This window comes from Megalobrama amblycephala, linkage group LG6 (assembly GCF_018812025.1).
Source record: "Megalobrama amblycephala isolate DHTTF-2021 linkage group LG6, ASM1881202v1, whole genome shotgun sequence".
NCBI classification, from domain to species: domain Eukaryota; kingdom Metazoa; phylum Chordata; class Actinopteri; order Cypriniformes; family Xenocyprididae; genus Megalobrama; species Megalobrama amblycephala.
Window position 1 is genome coordinate 8,496,030 of NC_063049.1, and position 27,007 is coordinate 8,523,036.

General features: G+C 35.5%; 1 protein-coding gene across 2 annotated transcripts; it reads right to left on the reverse strand.

Moving 5' to 3' along the window:
- Positions 1–986: 986 nt before the first annotated feature.
- lnpa (limb and neural patterns a) lies at positions 987–21,308 on the reverse strand. 2 transcript variants are annotated; one of them, XM_048192819.1, is made up of 13 exons: positions 21,154–21,308; positions 17,053–17,142; positions 16,732–16,773; positions 13,701–13,888; positions 13,508–13,566; positions 10,074–10,114; positions 9,192–9,275; positions 9,061–9,112; positions 8,786–8,977; positions 6,990–7,095; positions 4,682–4,752; positions 4,312–4,467; positions 987–1,966 (listed from the first exon to the last, which is right to left on the reverse strand). In XM_048192819.1, exons 2-13 carry the CDS (start codon positions 17,077–17,079, stop codon positions 1,806–1,808), a joined length of 1,179 nt encoding a protein of 392 aa, XP_048048776.1. In that variant the 5' UTR covers positions 17,080–17,142; positions 21,154–21,308; the 3' UTR covers positions 987–1,805. The 2 variants fall into 2 exon arrangements, with proteins under 2 accessions (XP_048048776.1, XP_048048777.1); XM_048192820.1 differs by lacking the exons at positions 13,701–13,888; positions 16,732–16,773; positions 17,053–17,142; positions 21,154–21,308 and adding an exon at positions 15,398–15,462.
- Positions 21,309–27,007: the final 5,699 nt, after the last annotated feature.

Here is a 27,007-nt window from a genome sequence, read left to right on the forward strand (position 1 = left end):
TACGTTAGTTTTGTAGGGTTACCACTGTGGTGAAGACTAGAGCCTGTGGTTAGGTTGAGGATGAGCTGCAAAACGCATATGTTGTTTGATTACATATATGCAAGTATGTAATGACAGTCTCTCTGATAGTTATAAAAGCATGTGTTATTTGCTATGTAACATTTAACCAAGATCTGAATGTGATGTTTATGTAAATTAACTGTATGTAATTAACATTATGATGAGTTGGGATAGGGATGCTGGTGACGGGATTGTTAGTGAGAGACACCTGTGCACCACACTGGCCTTGATCCGATTCCTCTCAGCCCCGCCCCACTTGTCACAAAAATTTTAAGTTCTACCAACTTTAAAAAAATGAGTTAGTTTCCTCAAATGTTTTGAGTATTCTGAACTTATTGGGTTTTACAGTGCACATTGTCTTTTTGCCAGCAGTCTCTCCTCTGTTTGGCGCTTTTTTTAAAAAAAAACAGATGATTCACCGGTGATTCGACATTCGAGCGAGTGATGCATGTACGCAAGTTCCCGCGCAAACCATCCCGACTGGTCTAAGATATAAATACTTACCATGGTGAATCGGGGTAAGACAAAAACACGTTTTGGAATAAGAATTGAGGGTGTATTGACTCGTATAATTAATTTTAAACAACAACAAAAAAGTTAAATGGTGTAAGTTGAATTTTTTATTTCAAATAAACGCCTCACCGAGCTAATATGCGATGGGAGTTTAATGAGTTTGAAAAAAGGCGGATTCGAAGTCGGGTCGGTCGTGTCAAAAACTAGCACCACCTGCCGATCTCCACGCCACTGATTCTGTTATCAGCGGGATTTCTTTTGCAAATTTCTCTGGTTCATTCAGACAACAGCCTCTGCAGACTAGTTGGGCTATTTGCAGTTGGTGTAATAGGAAATAATATTTAATAATAATAATAATAATAATAATAAAATATCTTGAATTCTGTGCCTTAAAAAAAATCTCAACATCAGAATACTGTTTTAAAAACTTTATTTCTCATATTAATCCTTGTAGACAAAAATAAAAACAGCACTGTATTTTTCGCACATAATGCTATGCTTGACAATTACTTGACAATTCATCTGCTTTTTAAATCTTGAAAGAGGTCAAACATAAAGGCACATGAGGCTGAGAACACTGAAGGGCTGTTTTTATGCCGTAATAAATAACCAGACATTCCTATGGCGGTACCTGAACACATGTAAACATGGGACCAATCTCTCTCTGCACAGCACCTAATGTATGCTACACCTAATGTAACAGGCACTGAGAGGATATTAATATCTATAAATATCATAAATATTCTTTTGAATTACATTTTTTGCATTATTACATATTGTAAATAAGAATGTTAAATACATTCAGTCACAAAACTGCTTATATGGAGGATGAAATTCAATAGCTGCTTTTCTTTCCAACTAAGAGAATAAACAGTTATGTGCTGAACGTTCTGCTGCATTGATGTTTTTACATACAGGTTCCATTCACATAAAATGTAAACAAACACAAAACATTGTAGGCCTATTAAACCCAGAAATGTAACTAATTATTGCAGATACATCATAACTAATAAGAATTTCTCCCAAAACCATCACGAAAATCCCTGACCCCTTAACTTATTTCTACTTAGCTTTGCCTTACTAATGTATTAAATAACACTGCAATATAACATGTAGAAATTAAAACAAACAGATACAAATAAACTAAAGGTAAAGAATAAGAAAATCAACCCTCAACGGGAATCAAACCCACATGCGCATACACACAAGATATTGGCAAATTCTCTCTCGCTCTATTCCACTTCCATGGCGGACACATCATGTTCGCCCTCTGATTTGTCGGGGAGGTCGGTGTGTGGATCTGGATCTGCTGGCTTCTCTTCTGAAGGACTGTCTTCTGTGTGCTGTTCTCCAGGTTCTGCTTTCACATGCCCTGGACTGGCTGCTTTACCCTCTAATGAACAAAGGAAACCAGTGATTGTTAGTACATTATTTCACTGCGTAAAGAGGCTTATCATTGATTTTCCTTGTGGTTTTAAAATAATCTATGTCAACCTAACATTCACAAACCAGAGCTTCATCAAAGTCCACACAGACTATTTCCTCTCTATGGTTATGACGACAATACCATAAGCACATGATATGACCGAGTCAGAGAGAGCGTGGAAGACAGTGGAGTCAAGGTAAACTACAATTTTTTTTTTTTATGCATGAAAAATGAAATACTTTTATAATTAAAAAATTACATTTGAATAAATTTTAAATATTCCTGTGATCAAAGCTGAATTTTCAGCATCATTACTCCAGTCTTCAGTGTCACATGATCCTTCAGAAATCACTCTAAATGATGCTCAAGAAACATTTCTTATTATTATCAATGTTGAAAACAGTTGTGCTGCTTCATATTTCAGGATTCTTTGATGAATAGAAAGTTCAAAATAATGTTTGTAACAAAATTAATGCATCCTTTCTGAATAAACAATTTAATAATAATAAAAAGTACCCTTACTGATCCCAAACTTTTGAATACTTTTGAACACACAAACATATACATACACACACACACACACACACCCCCACACACACACACACACACACCCCCACACACACACACACACACCCACACAATTTAATATTATATATATGGGCCATTCTACAGAACTGGTGCAAACTGCTGTCCCACAACCAAACACACATTTAAAAAGCATAAAAGTATTCACATTTTAGATGTTTACTAAGATCCTTCTATTATCTATTAAAACCCACAATAATATTTAAAATATCAGTAAGCTTAATATATATAAAATCATCATTTATTTGGTAGTGACATTAGGGAACACAATCATTTATTTGGGGGAAATAAAATTTTAGTAGTTATGCAAATCATTAGTATTTTAATGTTTTAGTATGCAAGTTTAAATCCTGTAACGTGATGTGGTCACTACCAACACATCACTGTCACTACTGAAAATGTGCAGTCACGACCGAAACATGGGGTGTTTTATCAAAAATAAAGTATATTGAATTATCACCTAAGATGTTATGATAGTGTTTGCTTCAATGCATATTCAAACTAATGAATCCTTCACTTTGAAATCAGTATGATAAACTTTATGACTTTTACAATGAAAGATTGGATTCAAAATACAAATCTCAAAAATTACACTTGAAATAGTTAAAATTGTAATTATTAATTTACCTGTGTGATTTATTTTTTTTTTTTTATAAAAAAAAAAAAAATATATATATATATATATATATATATATATATATTTACAAGGTAGATGTAAACAATATCTTAATAGGTCAATGTAAACCGTCTTATTAAATTATTTATTATTGTGTTTCGGTAGTGACAAATTTGGGGAGAGGAAAATAAAATATTCCAAAATTTTCTGAAAATACAATAAGTAACTGCACAATTACTAGAAATGTGTTCCTTCGATATTATACAATTTGCATACATCCAAAATTTGTGGAAAAAGACATTTTTTAAGATGTTTCTAACTCTGACGTTGAACCAATTCTGTAGAATGGCCCATACATGGAAACGTAAAAAGTACAAAATTATTACAATACGGAAATTAAAATACTGTTCATATAAAGAATATTCACTTGTCAACCAGACAAAGAGGGTGGTAAAAAGGTTGAAAAATCATTAAAATAAAATGTTTTACATTCATAAAATAAATGTAGCTATAACTAAATTCCAGAATGAAGATACACAATAGAAACAGAGCGTGCACACACACACACACACACACACACACACACAGTCAAACACTCAATGTATCATCAGTCATCACTTGCCATTGACTGAGCACATAATAACAGAAGAGAAAGCAAGACAAGAGAGAGAGAGAGTGTGTGTGTGTGTGTGTGTGTGTGTGTGTGTGTGTGTGTGTGTGTGTGTGTGTGTGTGTGTGTGTGTGTGTGTGTGTGTGTGTGTGTGTGTGTGTGTGTGTGTGTGTGTGTCAGGTAGAGACACAGGGTAAAGCCCTACTAACTAGGCAGCACAGTGGGGGGGAATATAAGACTCTAAAGCCTTTAATCACCTCACAGATCTGCTCTCAGCACATCAGCAAATGTCCTCTCAGAGGGCACGAGCAGCAGGGACTCACACACACACACACACACACACACACACACACACACTAAACCTGCAGTAAACAAACCCAGCCCTTCTCAAATCAAAACCTTTAATACTGTGCATAAGTCCTCACAGTCCTCAGAATATCAGGAGCATCTAAACATCACCTCCTCCTGCTGCTCAGGTGAACTCTGGTGGAGATCTGGTACCTGGGGCAGGTGGAGAGCTAGACAGGTCTGTCTCCATGGCAACAGCAGGGGGGTCTTGGCTCATCTTGGTTTCTGCGGTGAATTCTGGGAGACGCGGGGCCTGGGGACGTGTCTTCCGGGCCGGGTTCAGGAAATAACAGTAGGCACATCTGAATGCTAAAACATTGGCGATAAAAAACAAAAAACAAACTCAACTTATCTGAAATGATCCTTAGACACATGAATGTGAGAATAAACATGCAGCACATTAACAATGTGTGAATCATCAGCGGGGGGGATTTACACTGAAAAAACATCTATGCTTTAAAGAGCTCAGTGACATACTGAACAGTCAAACGTCAGTCAAAGTGTGTTTTTCTCTGAATCTTACCAACATATTCAAACTCCTCCTTTAAAGCCATACCATTATGAGATAAACACTGCTGGCATATCAGAGCATATCTGCAATAAGAGAGAAAAAATATTTTAAGCTTTAAAAAAAATGCATTGCGTTGTTAGCTACATTATGTCTAAGGATGTAAGGATTAATTTTAAACATTAAAATAGATTTCTTTTTCTGGCTGCATTTATTTCATCAAAAATATATAGTAAACAATATTGTGAAATATTTTTTTTCAATTTTAAAAGTACTGTTTTCTGTGAATATATGTTAAAATGTAATTAATTCATGTGATCAAAGCTGAATTTTCAGCATCATTGCTCCAGTCTTCAGTGTCACATGATCCTTCAGAAATCATTCTAATATGATGATTTGATGCTCAAGAAACATTTCTGATTATTATCAATGTTGAAAACAGTTGTGCTGCTTCATATTTTTGTTGAAACCTTACATTTTTTTTCTCTTTAAATGAATAAAGTTCAAAAGAACAGCATTTATTTGAAATAAAAATCTTTTGTAACATTATGAATGCCACTTCTTATCAATCTAATGCATCCTTGCTTATTAAAAATGTTAATCTCTTAAAATATATATATATATATATATATATATATATATATATATATATATATATATATATATATATATATATATATATATATATATATATATATATATATATATATATATCTCTTACTGATCCCGAACTCTACATCCGAAGTAGTCTACATTATCAATATTGCTTTTCTTTTAGAATAGTGATGTTTGCAATCACTACTACTAAATTTTTTTTTTTTTTTTTGTATCAAACGCTTACCAAACAATTCAGCCGGGTTTCCATTAAAGATGTGCACAAAACTTTTGCAATGTTTTCTAAATGTTGATAAAAACTAATTGCGAAATGACAGCGTTTCCATTAATCAACGGTATGCAACTAAAATGTAATTTTTTTCCTCTCGCGATAAGTCCAAAAAAATCATGCCAACAGATGTCAGTAGGTTTAAGTATAATCGCAGCCACTGCACTAGCCATTATTTTTAATACCTTTTAAAAGCCCCTTATGTTTGGGAACAGCCACGTATGAGGTGTTTCTGGGTGTTTCTCCCTCCTATCTGCTTCAAGGTCTTGATAAATTGTAGCATTTCTCTGTTGTTTAGAATCCAGTATTCCCGTAATTCTTTTGTCTTTTATGAGTTTAATAAAGAACTCTGTCTCGTCTTCTATCCAAACATGAGAATGATCAACTTTTTCGTATGCCAGGTGACCTGTATATGCAAATGTTTCCATTGCAGTTTTGCAAAATATTCCTTTTTCGAATTGCATTTAAAAAAAAAAAAAAAAAAAAACTAAGCGAGTGTAAAAATTTGCTGTAAAACCAACAAAATTGATGTGTTTCCACTGGGCATATTTTCAATTCGCAACTTCAAATTTGCACAATTGGAAGGGTAATGGAAACACAGCTAATGAATTTGTTTTCATCTGCACCAATAATGCAGTTTTTTTACAATAATCAGAGTAAGGACTTAATCGCAGTAAGATTTTTGCATGACAAGAGCAAACCCTGGTAACATGCAACTTTCATTATTACCGCTCTGACCAAAGTGCGCATGTGTTCAGACGTACACGGATACCGTGTCGTTCACACAACTTCATGAATGAACTCTGTGACATTGTTCTGAAGGTTTCCCCTTTCTCCAAATCACTGAACTCTTAACACAACTCACTGCGCAGTCTCTGCTCCGTATCTTCATCCAGAGACAGTTTGCGAGGAACGCGACGACAGCGTTCAAACCCAGTTATATCTGCATTATGTTATGTCCATCACGGCACCGAATATTGTTCAATACGTCCATAAAAATGTGTTTTTCATTTGACGCAAGAAGATTAAAACGTTCCAGTAACACACTGACTGTATGCGAGTTCTTTTCTGCTATGTGAAAAATGGCAGCAAAAACAACCACACTTCTTCTCGTGTCAAGTAAACATCTAAAATGGATTAAGACCTTACTTTGATTTTTATATTAAAAAGGTGCATTACTGGTGCAAATGTAAACATATTCAATGTTTCACATTGCACAAGTTGAAATGCATTGCAAATTATTCAGGTTTTTTTATCTAGAAGTTACAGATGTGAGCCATTTTAATTCAGAATGTAATTCAGCTAAAATTATCTTTATTCTTTGGGCTTGGCTGAACTTGTCTGCATTATATAGTGATCTTTCTTTTTGGGAAATCATATCACACCTTGATTTTGCTCAGTGTAAAGATATAAATCATGATTTCAAGATAGACCATTCACCTGTTCTGAGGTCCATCACCCACTAGGTACTCAATGACCCTGTCCATGGCACCTCGCTCTCTGGGGAGGACGGGTCTGGCCAGCGGAGGACCTGGAGGGTGCATTCCTGTGAACACACACACACACAACACACACACACACACGTGTCAGTCGGGTGGCGGGATCTGTGGCTCAGTGCTGCATGGCCGATGATGAATGATAAGAGGGACAGCTTTTAATAACGACACTGATATGGACCTCCCTCCTCATGCCCGCTGTGATCCACACTCATAATTAATATAATTTAACATCAAGAGCAATCATAGCGAGAAGACTGGTCATTTCTGCCAGACTTGGCATAGTCAGGAATCCCTGCTGCTTACTCATTTACCAGCATATGGAGACGCCGCAGTGGGCCAAGGTGCTTTTCACTTCCAATTTCTTCCTAAAGGTGTTTGCTTGAACAGGGCCCAGATCTGTTCACACACAGCAAAACTCACGTGACCAACACAGCAGGGCCCGTGTCACCTGTCAGTCACTGCTAACAGATGTTTGTACATGACCAGGGCGCAAAGATATATATATATATATATATATATATATATATATATATATATATATATATATATATATATATATATATATATATATATATATATATATATATATATATATATATATATATATATGTGTGTGTGTTTTAGTCACATAACTAAGTTAATTGTTAGTTTCGGTTAAATTACGTTTTTGTAATATTTATTTCACTTTATTTGAGTTTTATTTTTTAATTATTGAAAATTATTTGAATTGTTTTAGCTTTAATTAACAATAACACTGGACTCCTCAAGTCCAGCAGTCTGTTTATTTCTGGTCCAATTCTCAAACATTACCAAAAGCCTCAATTCATTCACTCTTCAATTGAGGTAAAACTTACAGTATTTTTTTTTTTTTTTATTATTATAGTTTAATTTGTTTCTATAAACAACTTCTTAATGTTTAATTAATTTGAGCAGTTTACAGTGTTTAGCACATACTAATTTAAAATAGTGCATGAAAAAAAAAAAAAAAAATCATTTCACATAGCAGTTCCTTTCACTGTTGTCACATGACCTCACTACATTGCATGTGATGTCCAGTTATCATCTTGTTAATGAAATTTTGCCATTTTTGGCAATCTGGTATGAACTTTTGGTGATCCAAATAATAAATGAGGAAGAAAATGTATATTTAAAAACCCACACACTGATTACTTCCAATTCATTTATCAAGGTCAAAGATAATGCAGTGTGTGCCGATTGTTTACTATGCTTTATGGCAAATGTAGTAGGTGGCATTTAGTGGTCAGGACTTTAGTTTGGGGAACACATTCACTATTAACTACAACGTTTGCCTCAAACTCAATTACTGCTTGTTAATAGTTAGTAAGGTAGTTGTTAAGTTTAGGTATTGGATTGTAGAATATGGTCATGCAGAATAAGACATTAATGCTTTATAAGTACTAATAAACAGCCAAAATGTTAGCAATGTGCATGTTGATAGCAACTAGTTAATAGTGAGAATTGGTCCCCAAATTAAAGTGTTACCCTTTTAGCCTTAAAGAAAATCCACAAGCTGTGAACAGTACGCTCTGCAGAAACAGTATGTATGGCAGTACAAGAAAAACATGAGCATCAACCACTTGTTGGCTTCTGATTATGACTAGTTATCACTCAATGTTTTGTTTCTTTAAAAGACACAGGTCTCTGTTGAACCACCGTTACCAGCTCATCTATGCCAACTAAAGTCAATCAGACATTGAGTGAGGATGAGACACTCACCCATCCCTGGGGCAGGAGAGCCAGCCGGAGTCCCAGGCCTCCTGATCAGACCATGTGGTGTCGAGGTTGCCAGACCTTTTTCAGGCGGCCCACCCGGGGCAGATAGTGGAGTAAGGGGGACTGCGGGGGCAGTTACAGGAACAGGAGGTGGACGTCCAGCGGGACGAGGGGACACAAGCCTCTGACGCAGCTCTGAGCAGAAAATAACATGATTTCTCACAGTTAAACGCAACAAAGCCATTGACTTTTGAGAGAGAAAGGATTCGTTTGCTCACCTTGGCCTTGTCTTGGAGTCGCCGGTGGGCCAATGGGTTGAGCTTCCAACTCCTTCAGAGAAAACAAAAACGTTAATCCACCACATATGGGCCAATATATTTATTTGCAGACTTAAGAAGAAAGTACGTACAAGCTTTTTCTTAGAGTCTGGGTCAAACCGTTCCAGAATCAGCTTAGCGTTTTTGTAGGTTTCCGTTTCCATTACCTGTTCCAGCTGTGTGAGAAAATATTACAATCGCATAAGCACAATGACATTAAACAGAGATGCCAACTGACTAAGAATGAAAACTGAAAACATATATTGTTAAGAATTTCAAAAAACATTTCTAGTTATTACATTGGTCCACTTTGGATAAAGGAGCTAATCCCGCTGCTCATTTCTGAGTTTAACTGCAGAAAGAAACCCAGCCCGTTTTCGCACCGTCTTCTGTTTGGTTTAATTTTAAAACTTCATTTCAGGGAAAGAGCAAATAGTGCTAATTATTTAACTTTAATGAATAGAATAATTACAAGCCCTACTGCGATAATGGGGAGTGCGAAAATCCATCAGCTGTAATTATTGAAAGTTATTAGACATGACAGTGGATGACAAGCAATTTCTCAGATTTATTTCCTCCCATCACTAAACACTATTAATTTACAGACAAGTCGTTAGCTAAGCACTTTACCAAGTAAAGTCTTTGTGCCAATTACCCGCTGTCTTCATTGATTTCAGATTATTTATTAAGAGCAGAAATGATCTCTTTCTCTCACTGACAGCAGTATGATGAAAGGAAAAAAGGACGGTGTTGGGCTAACATTAGTTTCGGCTAACTAGCTCACACGGGACGAGAGAAGATCTCTGACTGGGTGAAATTACTAGCTCATCGCTCATATTAAAAAATCCTGACATTTATGCACTCAAGCATCTCCGAAGTGCTCTATACAGGTGTGAAAACAGACAAACTAGCCCAAAATGAACTACACACCAGGAAGTGACATTCAAAGAAAGACACTGCTACTGATTACTCACTATTTTCTTTTTCTCTGCTTTCAGCTCTTCTAATTTTTCATCTAAGATGCAAAAAAACAACAACACGTAGATATGAAGAAAAAAAAAACACGTATATAGGATTAAAGACCCGCCCACACCAAGGAAGATAACTATAACGATAAAGTAGGACTGTGCGATTAATTGTAATTGATCGTAATAGATTATGAAAACAGGACCACTTCCGCATTCCGTCCCGCCTACCTTCCTTTCCTTCACTGTGGCAAAATACCAGCCAAATTAGTGTGTTGTAAACTGCAGTCTACTGTTGCTAAACTGCAGGACGTGTTTGATATTAAAACGCAAAAGAGACACTGTTCCCCAGGCGGCTTTCTGTGTGCGCTCTCCGAGTCGGAGCTGAACGTGGATAAGCAAATGGGCTTCGGATATGAGTCTAAGGGGCGGTTTCCCGGACAGAGAATAAGCCTAGTCCTAGAATAAAATGGGCCTTTAAACCAGAAAACAGAAATTTGCTTTCTCTGTCATGGTTTAAAATAGTCCTAGACTTAGTCTAGTCCAGAGTTTAATAAGCTGATTTCCTGGAGGAAGACTAGATCTACTCCAGGACTGAACTGAGGCTTAAATTAAACCTACAAGGAGGCAGGTTTAACTTCAGATTAACGTTGTGTTTCAAAGAAGACTCATGTATTACTTGGATATATACTGATATACACTGTGTGTGTATATATTATAATAATATATATATATTTTATTTATTTATTGTGCTGTTTACTTTATTTAAACAATCTGTTTGTTTCTGGTTCAAATGTGATTGCATCATGTTAAATTGACTTGAAATGGTTACTAGAACTCACTTGATGTTTTCATTTTGAAATAACACGTTTCAGTCAAGTAACCAATCAAACAGGACTTTCACTTCCCATCATGCTTTGCACCGGGCTGAATTGGGAGAGTAAATGTTGAAAAAGTGTCATTTTATGCATTTTTTAGAAAGATGAGAATATGGAGAGACTGTTATGTAAATTTTTTGTTGTTAATGTTTTTTTTTTTTTTTGGTGATTATTATTGTGGTGAAGTGTAGAGCTTGTGCTTGGGTTGAGGACCTGCTAACAAGTTTTTTTTTTTTTTTTTTTTTTTTTTTTAAATACATATATAATGAAACAACCACTATGATAGTGCTTTGGATCAAACCCGTATCATTTCTAGACTGCCAACACCGATTATCACATATGTAAATAGTTATGTTTAGTTTGTTGCTATGTAAAGGACAAAACAAAAGCATTAATAATCATATGATTTTATATTTTATATATATACAGGGAGTGCAGAATTATTAGGCAAGTTGATTTTCTGATCATATTTTTTTTCCAAGTACATTTTACCAATTCCAATCCACATCAATCTTAATAACTACCATTAATATTGTTTTTAATCATTTATAGTGATACATAATAGTTCATGAAGGCTGGAAATGAAAAAACGCCTATTATTCAGGTGTGCAGAATTATTAGGCAGGTTTTCTTTTACAGGCCAAATGAGCCAAAAAAGAGATTTAACTCAGACTGAAAAGTCAAAAATGATTAAATACTCATGAGAAGGACGCAATACTAATGCAATACTAGAAATTGCAAAGTTAAAGCATGACCAATGGACAGCAAAACGCTCATTGGGTCAGCGGGGTCATACAAAAACAGGTGGAAAAGAAAAGACGCATGTTAACTGCAAAAGAATTAAGAATTAAGGTGAAGAATTAAGTGTGAAACCATCAGGAACCCTTTAGTCTCCAGCGCCACCATTTTCCAGAACTGCAACCTACCTGGAGTCTCCAGAAGTGTGAGGTGTCAGGATCTCAGAGACTTAGGTTAGCTAAAGAATCCTAAAAAATGACCCGCTCTTAATAAAAATCACAAGCTGAAGTGTTAGAAAATACATGAAGACTGGGTTTTTATAGGCCTTATAGACAGACGGCTTGAGAGTGACTCTTGAAGGACCAGCACCACATCCTCTTGTACCACCGTTTGAAGAATTCATCTTCCAAAATCTGACAGTAAGTTTTAGAAGATCATTTTTAGTCCATATCTGCAAGACGGACATTTCAGGATAAGAGATGGACTAAAAGTGAACTCCCACATCTTACTGCCAGATTCTGGAAGATAAATTCTTCAAACGGTGGTACAAGAGGATGTGGTGCTGGTCCTTCAAGAGTCACTCTCAATCTGTCTGTCTATAAGGCCTATAAAAACCCAGTCTTAATGTATTTTCTAACACTTCAGCTTGTGATTTTTTATTAAGAGCAGGTCATTTTTTAGGATTCTTTAGCTAGCCTAAGTCTCTGAGATCCTGACACCTCACACTTCTGGAGACTCCAGGTAGGTTGCAGTTCTGGAAAATGGTGGCGCTGGAGACTAAAGGGTTCCTGATGGTTTCACACTTAATTCTTCACCTTAATTCTTAATTCTTTTGCAGTTAACATGCGTCTTTTCTTTTCCACCTGTTTTTGTATGACCCCGCTGACCTAATGAGCATTTTGCTGTCCATTGGTCATGCTTTAACTTTGCAATTTCTAGTATTGCATTAGTATTGCGTCCTTCTCATGAGTATTTAATCATTTTTGACTTTTCAGTCTGAGTTAAATCTCTTTTTTGGCTCATTTGGCCTGTAAAAGAAAACCTGCCTAATAATTCTGCACACCTGAATATAAGGCATTTTTTCATTTCCAGCCTTCATGAACAATATGTATACTTATAAATGATAAAAACAATATATATAGTTATATATATGTGGATGGAATTGGTAAAATGTACTTGGAAAAAAAATATATCAAAAAATACTTGCCTAATAATTCTGCACTCCCTGTATATATATATATATCATCTATTTAAAAGGAATTCATTACAAACATATTTCCAGGCATTCCAGGCTGATGTATTTTGCTTGCATTAAAATAAATGTCTCTTGTTTAGTCAAGTTTTTTATATTGGAGTCTTTTTTGCTGCCATTGTTTTCCTGCAATTTTAAGCTTTTCTTGGTTCCTTCCATGTTTTACAGGCAACCTCTCTCATGCTAATTCAGATTATCACAGTTGGATTTAAATTAATATAGTTTATTTTAATTCAGGACTCCATAGTCCAGGTTTTAGTAATCTGTACTTAATCCGTGATTCAGAAAGCCATTTTTTTAAACCACGATTAACTATTCTGGATTAAGGCCTATCCTGGCTCAATTTAAACCCTGTCCGGGAAACCGCCCCTAAAAGTTTAAAGCAACAGACATCAAAACTGCAGCACGTGCAGAATAAACAGAACGATATCATCTGCTGGTGTAGACGCCAATATAGTTATCGTTCTTGTGTGAATGGGCCTTAATACTTCTGTGTCATCATTACAGACTGACCTCATAATGAGATCAAATATAAAATCAGGTTCGAATCCAGATTTTGACAGGGAAATTCTTACTGTTTCTCTCCGTTCGCTTGTTGTATAAAACAATCAGCAGTTTCCTCAGGAGCCAAACTCTGCAGGAAGGAAAAGCAACTCATTTATGTCATCATCATTAGAAAATGTACACTTTGAATCAAAACCAAATGAACAGAATTTACTATCATTCCACTGATGGAGTGAACTCGACGACTGATCCCAAAGTACTTACAACAGAGGAAATATCAAGAATGGTGACGCCACTATTACTTTTCCTATCATCTGCTCTGGGATGTACCAGACGTAGACGACTGTACAGGCTATCATGTAGAGCAGGGCTGAGTACAACAGCAGTCTGTAAACCCATAACTTCCTCTGCTTCTGGTTCTTCTCTCTGTATTCCTCAAGGGCCTGGATATCCTGAGAGAGATCATTTAAAACATGTAATTAGTCTCATTCAAATGGCAACTACTACTCACATTTGGAGTATCATTCATATTTAAGTACAACTGTGTTTTCCTAGTAAAGCAAGATTACTGCAGGTTTTATAAAGGGAAATTTAAGTTCTCACAACTCTTTACTTTTCGTTTAAGACTTTATTTACCTCATTCAAGGCTGCTCTTATGAGGATACTCTACAAAATGGATATTTTTGGCGTTATTGTTCGTTCAAGCGTGACAGAGAACTTGATTCTGGCGCGCGTCTTTCCGTGCGTCGTGTATGCGTGACAGGACATTCACAGACTGCGCGTTTTCTTTTGGTGCGCTTAAATGTTTTAAAAGCATTTGCATGAATAAGAGCGTGATCATATATTGTAATGCTAGCCAAAGGATGACGGAAAAAAACGGATGCTGCGTTAATTGCGTTAATATTTTTAATGCGTCAAACCAGAAAAAAATAATCACGCGTTAATGCATTAATGTTGACAGCACTAAAAATGACATAAAATATGAAGTCTTGTTTTCTGTGAAATTGATCAAAATGAAGAACAAGAACAAATAATCTGTCATGATTATATAATAATGGGCTCAGAAAAATCAACTTCATTCAAAGGGAAGTTTTCATAACTCACTGACAGATATTTGTTCTTGTTTTAAGCATAAACTCACTTAATTTTGTTCTATTTTTCAAGATTTCAGTTTACATTTGCATCTCAAATGTATCTTGATTTAAGGAGGTTTAGATATTTGTACTGGAAAACAAGACAAAAATACAGAGGAAGACATTCATTTTTTGCAATGCATGCAACATTTAATGCCATGACTTTATGAATTTAAGACATTCTGAAATTAAGACATTTTACAGGCCTCAATTTGTGTAAGGGTCAATTAAGACTTTGGGGCCCATTTACACTACACTGTTTTCAACTAAAAAAGCTGCAACGATTAATCAGGATTAATCGTTTGCAAAACAAAAGTCTGTGTTTATGTAATATATATGTGTGTGTTCAGTGTATAATAATTATGTATATATAAATACACACACATTCATGTATATATTTAAGAAAAATGTTATATTTATATATAAATATATGAATATATATAATATATATATATATATATATATATATATATATATATACGCATATATAATACATGCATACATTTCTAAACTTTATACCTGTATGTGTGTGTATAATTATTATACAGAACACACACATATATATTACGTAAACTTTTATTTTGCAAACGATTAATCGCGATTAATCGTTGCAGGCCTACTAAAAACAGAGCTTTTTATGCGTTTTGGCTATTCGTTTACACAAAGATTATTTGGGGCCTGAAAAAGTTGTGGGTTTTTGAAAAAAAAAAAAAAAAAAAAAAAAAAAAAGTTATTGTCTTCGTGTAAACTACAAAAACACAAATTTGTGAAAACATGCCATCATTCCGCTGATGGTCTGAACTGGACGACTGAATCCAAAGTACTTACAACAGAGGAAATATCAAGAACGGTGATGCCACGATTACTTTTCCTATCATCTGCTTATTACGTGTTCAGTCAGGCGCGTAGTGTTTCTTTACAGGAGTGACTCTATCAACTACTGGCCTAGTATGAATACAGTGTTTTTAGTCATTTTCGCGGCTACAAGTGAACGGGAATACTTTTGACAATGTTGTCATTTGTACGTGAAAAACATTTCCATTTTTAGTACATTGCTGTCATGTAAACATACATGCAGAAACCCCGCTTTACTGAAAACCAAGTCAAAAGTTTCATTCAAAAATGTAATTAATTAATAATTAATATAACTGTGTAGACACGTCATGATCATAAATTTTGTGCTGACGATTCATTGTCAAAAACATACTTGCCATTAATGCTTTAATTGTTTTGTTTTTGTCACTTACAATTGTTAATGTAATGCATTGTTTTTTTTAGAAGGTGATGGGGTGAAGTACTGAGTTCCAGCCAGGGATTTGAGGGTATATTTTTAGCAGGATCAGGTCAAATAACAGCATGATTAACAGCCTAAGATCACCTAATTACTACAAACTTTATGTCCTGCAGAAGGAAAACTTGTCAAAACTTCATGACCTAAAAACCAAAGTAGAACCTGAGAGACAGGATCTAATCAAAAGCCGCAAAACTGATTTAACTGTGCACAGATCTTTTCGTGATACAAATCAGGTCAAACTTGTTTAGGACAAATCACATGTCTTTGGCTTCTAAACAGTAAATGTACAAATAAAGTTAATCATATAAAACTCAGCCCAGCCCCAAGAAATGCCAACCGAACAGACCTCTCTCAGTGAGGCAGTACTGCATAACCCCCATCCTAAAATACACACAGTGTCTGTACTGTTGCAGACATTTGTGTATGTCTGTAACATGGTGTTATTCTATAAACCACGACTGAGGGAAAAAATACCTGCAGTCACCGTAATAACACCGGTTTGAAATCACCATGAAAACAAAAAGAACAATTCTTACTTTTTTTAATGGAATATTGCAGTTTTTTTTTTTTTTTTAATTCATGTGCCTCAATTTTAAATCAAAATAATTTCCCCTCCCTCACTCACATGAGATCCACCAATAGCAAACCACAACCATCCAATCATTTCCCCATGAACAAAATGAAACCACACCCTACATTTGTTGTTGTTTTAAAAGCCATTTCACTCTGATATACGTCACAATATAGGGAAGAAAAGACTATCACAACTCTGTGGTTTAATTGCATAAGGACACTTTCAATGTCAGAAAAGTACAACACAGAATGAGGGATGGCAGAAAATGGTTAAAAGACTCATGCAGGTTTATACCTTATCAAGACCCTCCAAGACCTCTACAGTGGATGGCTTGGCCTGAGAAAGGACACACGAGAGTAAGCAACAGTAAAGAAAGCTTGGCCCAGTTGAAAATTTGTAGGAGGTACAAACATTTCTATATTTAGATTCTTATTTACCTTTGTATGCAATATTAACTTAATACACACATAATCTACACATATTAGAGAGACACTGTAGCATTCAAGAGAGACAACAGCAGTAGCACACCATATATTTGTGTGCCTTTTATTAAGCCACATTAAAACCAAATAGCAGGCAACATCCTTCGAGTTTGAGTGACTGAAGCACATTTACCCTCCACCGAGATACCACAGCGCCCATCTTGTGAGGGCAGTCCTTCTCGCTTAGCTGTTACTCTTGTTACTCCACGCCAAAGCTGGACACCTGTTCATAATAAAGGAAACCGCTTCTTTCAGCAATGACAATATTTAAGTTAGAAACAAGATCATGACAGATGTTTTACACTTGATATGTGGGTTAGAGAACAGATTATAAAGACTGTTCTCTAACCAATAGGCTTTCATCTACAAATATTTGGACACTAAAAGGGTCAGTTTACCCAAAAATGAAAATTGTGTCATCATTTACTCACCCTCATGTCGTTCCAAACCTGAAAGACCTTTGTTCATCTTTGGAACACAAATGAAGATCTTTTTAATTAAATCTGAGAGTTTTCTGTCCCTATGCAAATGACACTTTGATGCTTCAAAAAGTTCATATAGAGATCATAAAATTGAGTGGTTTAGTCAACATTTTCTGAAGAGACACAAATCGCATTACAGATTAAATTTAGGCTTTTATTCAAATAACACTGATCAGCGCACAAACAGAAGCTCAACTGAACCTGCTTGACATGCAAGAACAAACCTCATTAGTTCTTGTGGAAGCTTAAATGTGCTGCGTAACACGAGAACGAACCTCATTGGTTGTTGAGGAAGCTCAAACGTGCTGCTTAACACGAGAATTAACCTCATTGGTTGTTGAGGAAGCTCAAACGTGCTGCTTAACACGAGAATTAACCTCATTGGTTGTTGAGGAAGCTCAAACGTGCTGCTTAACACGAGAATGAACCTCATTGGTTGTTGAGGAAGCTCAAACGTGCTGCTTAACACGAGAATTAACCTCATTGGTTGTTGAAGCTCAAATGTGCTGCTTAACACGAGAATGAACCTCATTGGTTGTTGAGGAAGCTCAAACGTGCTGCTTAACACGAGAATTAACCTCATTGGTTGTTGAAGCTCAAATGTGCTGCTTAACACGAGAATGAACCTCATTGGTTGTTGAAGCTCAAACGTGCTGCTTAACACGAGAATTAACCTCATTGGTTGTTGAAGCTCAAATGTGCTGCGTAACACGAGAATGAACCTCATTGTAGAGCTGGACGATATGGCCAAAATTATATCACGATATAATTCTTAATTTCGGTCGATACGATATAATTCCGATATCGATATGAACTATATAATAGCCTCAGAAAAACTGCCAAGAACGGCCGCAACGGATGTCTGTACCTACAAACGTCTGAAAAATGAATTTGCCAAATCTATGAAATCTCTTCCTATAAAACTATATAATATTTTATAGATAAAAACAGTACAAATAAATTTATGTTCAGCTTTTATTTGTATTTAGCCTTCATACAAACATAAAAAATAAACATAAGACTCACTCACTTTAGTAATATTAATATCTTTAACATTAAACTATAACGTAGGCTGATTTTATTATTCTTAAAGGGTCATGAAACCCCAAAACACTTTTTTTGAGATGTAAACAGATATGCATAGGCTGCACATCATTGAAAACACTAAAGGTACTCAATGTTATTAATAAGTGAAAAATAGTTATTTTTGCATTTTTCAGAGCGATTTCTGTCTTCCTGTTTGAAAAGCTGAGTCGGAGCAACGTCACAAAATCTGACGTAATCGTGTACTTTCGGCCCAAGTATGGGCATGGTCGAACATGCTGACGTAGACTGTTTGGAGCGAATCTCGACATATATATTCATGACATAAAGCTCATTTAATCCAATCACTGCGCTGTAGTATGCATAAGATTATAATTGCGGTATTATGCATGAGGAAGCATCACTTCTCTCGGAAGTGGATTGTTTTGCTGTAATCTACCAGCCCAAATGGAAAATATGTTCGCGTGAGATCGCATTACAGCGGAGAATTCAAATGTCACAAAAGTGCTGTTCATTCACCTTTGCCTGCTCCAGCTGCGTTCAAATACGCAAGCCGTAGGCCGTTTACCTCAGCACAGCACGTGTGTTGTTTGTATTTTGCTCGCGATGCGGTCAGAACTGGAGTTTGAATACGAACACATGAAAAATACGATTATTTTATGATATACAGGCGGAGCGCGCATATGCTCGGTTTCAGCGCGGAGCTCCGCGATGAGTTTAATAACACTAGCCACGTGACACATAGCTCATACAGAATAAGGTATCCGTGTTTAAAGTTTTTATTTCATACATTCTCCTGCACCAAACATTAACCAGCACGGTGTAGTTATGCACACATATTTTCATCAAGTTGTGGAAGCTTGTTCCATCGCATTTGCATCAGGTGTAGGCTACTCATTTTGTAAAACTTGCCGCGTTCGCGTTTGATCTTAGCGTACAACTGTTGAGCACGGGCTGGTGGCTGCATGTCTCTGTGGTGTACCTCATCACGCAAATAGCCAATCGCGTTCTGCTCTTTCTAACGGCTGCGCCTCAAGTCAGTGATGCTGTAATGTATATATCGAAATACCGGAAATGTGTTTAAAAATCATATCACCGTTATCGAAAAAAATTATATTGCGATATATATTGATATTGAATTATTGTCCAGCCCTACCTCATTGGTTGTAGCGGAAGTTCAACCGTGCTGCGTAACATGAGAATGAACCTCATTGGTTGTTGAGGAAGCTCAAACGTGCTGCGCAACATGTGAATGAACCTCATTGGTTGTTGAGGAAGTTCAAACATGCTGCGTAACACGAGAATGAACCTCATTGGTTCTTGCTAAAGCTCAAACGTGCTGCGTAACAAGAGAATGAACCTCATTGGTTCTTGCACGTCAAGAAAACATGCTTGAGCTTCCATCATTTGTGTATTGATAAATGTTTATATTTGAATAAAAGCCTAAATTAAATCTGTTGATCATATAAAGCAATCGAGTTTTTCATAAAATTTGGACTAAACCGCTCAATTCATATCAATTAGTTTTACGTTGTCTTTATGAATTTTTTAAAGCGTCAAAATGGTAATTGTGTAGATGGTCAATGAAGGAGCAAAAATCTCTCAGATTTCATTAAAAAGATCTTAATTTGTCTTCTGAAGATGAATGAAAGTCTTACGGGTTTGGAACAACACGAGGGTGAGTAAATGACAGAATTTTCATTTTTGGGTGAACAAATGTATGAATTTTGCTTCAAACAAATGCTACTTGAGTTTCTCAGAATCAACTTCACTTTTCTGATCCATTTGATTTTTAATGCATGTTTTGAAGTCAGTTCTCCTCAAGATCCTATCAGAGTAACACGGGTGTAGACAATCACATTAACTATCAACAACATGAAGAGAATACTGTCTTAGTTTAACAAAATATCTTTTGATTTGTCATTTTAAAACCAAACCAACTTTTTTTTTTTTAATGCTTTGTTTGAAAAGTGCATTTGCTCTCTCTCTCTTTACAATCAATAACATTGAGATTTTGTTTTCTGGTCCAATGACTTTCAGGAATTGTGTCTTAAATGAGCTCACACGTTATGAACCCACTGTATCTCGCACAAGCAGGGTTAGATGCTCAGTGCTATCAGATATCACCACAGCTCACACAAAATCTGGAGGCTCTGGAAAGTAACAAGACACTCCTCTATTTTAAACTTGACAGTCCTGGAGAGGGAAGGGCCTTCAGTCGCACAGACTGAGTGAGGAGTGTATGAATTAGAGTGGATATAGTACTTAAAACCTATGAAAGTCACTTTATTATAACTCCATTCAGAGCAATGCGTTTTAAACTCGAAAAACAAATCAAGTTTTATATTTCAGGAAAGTCAAGTCGATTGGGATGCTTTAAATCTACCCTTTAAAATAGACTCTCACATTATACTTGAAACAATGGTAAACAAAAACTTCCTAAGTTACTAATTTCATTCTGTTCGCTGAAACATTGCGCTTTAAATGTGTTATCAAACAATAAACTCTCCAACTGATGATGCTTCCTTAATACTAGAACAGCAGGAGTACTTAATTAAAGAAGAGTCACTTTAAGACTAACTCGCTGATACAGCGGACATGATCAGACGACATGTTGTGTTCTCTTCATGCACGCACTGTTAAGCAGCTTGTATGTGCATAACCACGCCGAAAACTAACAAAACAAAACAGAATTTAGGATGCCTTACCCGTGAACACGAAATCCAGTGGAGACCTGCGTTATTATTCCTCTACTTCAACAGTAGACGTCATCAAACTGTTCCCACAACCCCACGCGGCACGGACTTCCTCTCCTTCACCGCTCTGTCACGTGATCAAGCACTTTCGCTCTCTCAAAGCGCGGGAAAATGGAATGCACTTGACGCCGTGCTTCCGGAGAGTTCACGACACTACGAAAACAAAGAATTTATCGCAAAAAATAAATACGTTTTACTTATATTCTGTATTTTGATTGAAATAATAATACAAAATACGAAATAATAAAATTTACGCACGTGACAAACCTGCTGTAATTGTATTTGTAAACAATAAATAGTGTTAAAATTACTTAAGAGCTGTTTTGTTTATAGAAATGTTGCATTCAACTTGCAAAAATTCAACAACTAAAATGCTAATTTATTGAAAATCAAGATATTAAAATGATTGTATAATCAGTTTGCAAATATAATGTCTATTCAGTAACAAGTGCAAAAAAACCTAAAAGAGGGAACACATGGTGCATGGTTGGCTGGTGATTTTATGCTATTAAGGGTGAAGGAAATGAGAGCACATGTTGCTAATACTTATTGATATTCTACTGCAGGCTTTCTGCCCTACAGCGATTAGTACTAGGCTACATAAACTGGCATGTTTATGGGTTCACAGAACGAAAATTGTCACAGAACTGTTCAGAAAATCTCTACTTTATATGGCTTATTTTTATAGCAGGCTTAGAAAAAAATAGAACTTGAAAGGTCTGCATGGAGTGGTGAATCATATCCTATTGCAAATGAAGTAGGTCTACGCATATGATAGCATAAATATTATTAAAAACCTGTCAGTTCCATTTATTGCAATTTCAAACAACACATCAGTAAAATCACTTTAATATGAGTACGTAATAGTGATGGTGGTCTTAGTTCAGGTGCAGTATAGCATGACGAGTAGAAAATCTGACGTCATTTATAGAGGAGCAGAGCAGGAGCATATTCACAAGCTATTTCAACATGACCTAACCCTTAGATGAAGCCTATGGCCCATTCAGGTGCAGTGAGGTTGAATGTGAATTCATTTAGATGTTAATGTAGCACATTTTTAGATTTAGGCTACAGTAGCTACACTGTAAAAGTGACCTGCAATTGATACAGTACATATAAACTGTTAGGCTATAAGAAAACTGGCCTTTAAATTTAGTTTTGTTAGTGTAACCAAATGTTTTATTTTTTTTTATTATTTTTTTTTTTTGGTTGATTCAGTGATGTTAAATAATATTTTTAACTTGAATAAAATAAATTAATTGTCAGCTGCGTAGAACAACAGAAATGTATGTTTGCCATACTAAACCAGAATTAGAATGAGCACTATTTTAACACTGAATAATAATAGTAATAATATGGGATTATTGGTTAATCTTATATATATATATATATATATATATATATATATATATATATATATATATATATATATATATATATATATATAATTTAGAAATCATTATCTGTTAGTTTTTGTCATTGATTTAGCCCTGCAGTATTTGTATTTAATTCAGTTAAAATAATCTGTTAAATTAATTCGGCCTGTAATATCTCAAAAGCTACATTCTAAAAAACGCTGGGTTAAAAACAACCCAAGTTGGGTTGAAAATGGACAAACCCAGCAATTGTGTTGTTTTAACCCAGTGGCTGGGTTAAATGTTTGCCCAACCTGGGTAGTTTTATTTAACTCAACTAGTGATTAAAAATTACTATATGTCTGGCTTAAAATGAACCCAAAATAGGTTGGAAATTAAAAATCAGACACAGAATTACTAGAGGCAACAATAATAATAAACAAAAGATGAACATTTATTAATAAGCAATATAATAAATGTTTATTGTTTCATTTTAATTATTCATTAAACTTGTTGATAAATGTTAATTTCCATAAAATTTTGGGTTCATTTTAAGTTTTAAACAACCCAGCAGATTGGTCAAATGTTTAACCTAAACAACCCAACAGCTGGGTTTGTCCATTTTCAATCCAACTTGGGTTGTTTTTAACCCAGCATTTTTTAGAGTGTATATTCAGTTTGTAAATTGATCTGAAATTTTAATTAAAAACAAATCGGTAGATATTACCATTAGTTGTGCATTAAAAGACCATTGCAAGATTGTTAAAAAGAGTAGCAAATGTTTTGTGAGAAAACTGTCAGTGCTTCATATGGTTGGTGTTGTGTCTTTGGAATCTAATGGAGAAAGGATGAGGCATTCAGCATGAATTCTGAGTGTCAGAACGACCACACTGCCTCAGCTGGAGCAGTGAAGATCAGCACCATGGACAGCAACAGTATTTATAAATGCATAACTCTCATAACACAGTGTGATTGAATCAGTGTCCACTTCATCATAGTGTAAACAATCCCTGAGCGAAGCTGTACAGCAACATTCATCTCCCATAAGTTATTATAACTAGTTCAGAAATATGTTTCTATGTCACTGGACCAAAATGTATGTATGGGAAAAAGGGAAATCCATCCTGATAGTTGACAGGAGTAAACATTTTTTCAGTGTTGGTTGGTGACCACATAAGTCAAATCTGTGACCATACAATACAAGTCAGTTGTAACCAAAAACTGTTTACCTACCAAATTTTTTAAAAATACCTTCTATTGTATTCCGCAGAAGAAGAAGAAAAAAGTATTTGTTTTGTTTTGTATATTGTTTTCTATTTTCACACATCGGGTTTCCATGTTTTATGGGGACTTTCCATAGACATAATGATTTTTATACTGTAAAAACTGCATATTTTCTCCCCCTAACCCTAACTCTACCCATCACAGAAAACTTTCTGCATTTTTACATTTTCAAAAAACATCATCATACACTCAAAAAAATGCTGGGTTAAAAACAACACAAGTTGGGTTGAAAATGGTCAAACCCAGCAATTGGGTTGTTTTAACCCAGTGGTTGGGTTAAATGTTTGCCCAACCTGGGTTGTTTTATTTAACTCAACTATTGTTTAAAAATTACTATATGGCTGACTTAAAATGAACCCAAAATATGTTGGAAATTAAAAATCAGACACATAATTACTAGAGGCAACAATAATAATCAAAAGGTGAAAATGTTTTAATGAGCAATTTAATAAATGTTTAATTATTATTCATTAAACTTATTAATAAATGTTCATTTATTAAACGTATGTTAATCAACATATTTTGGGTTCATTTTAAGCTAGCAATACAGTATTTTTTAAACAATAGTTGAGTTACATAAAACTGCTCAGTACGTTGGGCAAACATTTAACCCAACCGCTGGGTTAAAATAACCCAATTGCTTGGTTTGCCCATTTTCAAACCAACTTGGGTTGTTTTTAACCCAGCATTTTTTTTAGTGTATGATTTATAAGCTGTTTTCCTAATAATGGACCAAAACTGTCCCTGCAAGGACAAGGATTTCAAGAATTTTGCCATCTTTGTGGGGACTTTGTGCATAATGTAGGGTTTACCCCCCCACCCCCCACCCACACACACACACACACACACACACACACACACCACCACCACACCACCACATCACACACACACACACACACACACACACACACACACACACACACACACACACACACACACAACATTAGTCCTTTTGTAAACACCCAGAAGTTCATTGAAATTCTCTGCCATTTCTATTGCTTATTACTGAGTTCTAGTTCAAACATACAGTTTGCTGTAGTTTTACTCAACCCAATACATTTTGTAAAGCCTTCATTTATGTGGTGAGACCAATTAGAGCTTATTCAGACATCTCAGATTCAATATCAATATTAGCTCTTATAAGGGGTCTGTTTGTTTTCAGTGTGAATATTGACTAAAATTGTGATACATAAAGCATTTGGCCATTTTACTTTCAAGCAAAACGACCTCCTCCTCTGGAAATGTGTAAAACGGATCATATATTGTAAATATTGGTGAGAGATGTGTGAGTATTTTACATACATATCATTGACCACTGTCAGTGGGACTCATTTAAAGCAAGAGGCTGGATTCTCTGTTTCAGTAAGATGGAAACTAACGGCGAGACTGACAGACTGCTCATGAATTAGTGCGCAAAGCTGCTTCTCGTAGAGTAACAGCTGTCAAGAACATTGCAGTGCAACAATATCACTAGCGTTTAATATAACGAGGTGTCAATGTGGGGTACAATAATATTATTTATTTATAAAAATATTATTTCTTAGAAATCAGATTAATCTGCAAAGTGTGATGTAATTTCAGGTAGGCTAATGATTCGCAGCCATTCAAGCTTCAGTAGCTCGCGCCAGATGCGAGGATTGCGCGCTACCTTATCGCTGCATGGTCAAGTCGCTCTCGAGAACTACCCATTGAAAATTATTAAAAGCAATCCTCAGTTATTATTGCGATAAAAAAGTATAATGTCGCCCCGTACCTTGCTGTAATGACTCTCGTCAGTAGATAGGCCTAGTATATTTATCAGGCGTTTATACCCAAGTCTGTTGAAATGAAATTGACAATGGGTTAACTTTATGCTTAATTAATTCAAGTAATACGGAATAAATAAATGGTGCTGATATACTATGCATTGACAGTAACCAACTGTGTTTGCTACTTGCAACTGCCTGCCAGATTTAAACGGGAAAAGGAAAGCAATAGGCGTGAGCGTTTTCTGCACATCATCAGACGAATTCAGATCCGTTCCAGAATGTGTCAGGTGACATTAACGTTGTGATGTATAGGTGCACTTGCCATAAATGCACGCTGTTCGTGTTCAACAGAGATGCTGAGGTGAAAATGTTGATATTTTTCTCACTAAAATGGAGTACACTGAAAATATATATTGGCAAAATGTGATATAATTAGCGTGTTATTTTAGTAAACTATGATGTTTTGACCCCATTTTCTCCTGCAGACCAGACCTTCTCATTGGCAGCAAAGAGACAGCTCAGCCGTTAAAGCAAGTGAAGGCAATTTTCAAGGATAATTGCGAACATGTTTTAATACATATGCATGAAAAACATGTTCTTTTTTAGAGAGAGCGAGAGAGAGAGCCTTCACGTGCTTATGCAGTTGATTGAGGGGATGACCTGCTATTCAAAATGTTATTTGAGCACTATCAAAATGTGCAGACTTGCAAATTGCCCAGCTTGTATCTGAATTACTACCCCATTCATCATCATTATGGGTTGATAAGTTAATTTAACCATTTCATTCTGTCTTAATGAGCTATAGTTAAATTAATGTCACATAATATATGAAAACAACATTTGAACAGAAGCGTTCATTTGAGACAAACAAGGGTGGCCATAGTTTCAACTGATGCATAAATCTCCTCATCACAGCCGGTGCGAACCTTTTCCCTTCTGTTCCCTCGGTTTTCTTTAATGGTGACATCAAAAACAAAGCAAATAGCTAATAAAGCTTTGCTGATGACTAGCGGTTTAACAGACGACTCGATAAACTCGGTTAACCGCGATATTATTATTTAAATCACGTTCAGTTTCATCTGATATAATTGACCACATTTGCGAAGCACCAAACACTGTTTGTTTGTTTGTTTGTTTTTAATAATTTTTTTTTGTACGCAGTCCATTTAATGAAAGCAATTATGACTGCATGTGATGTAGACAGATAATATCTCAGTAAACCGGTGCATTTTTGGTGCATTTTCTTATTTAAATCACGGTCAGTTTCATCTGATATAACTGACCACAACTGCAAAACACCAAACACTATTTGTTTGTTTGTTTTTAATACTTATTTTTGCACGCTGTCTATTTAACGAAAGCTAGCCTATAGATAATATCATCCGGAGCAGAACAGATTACATTTTTTACCGCGGTATC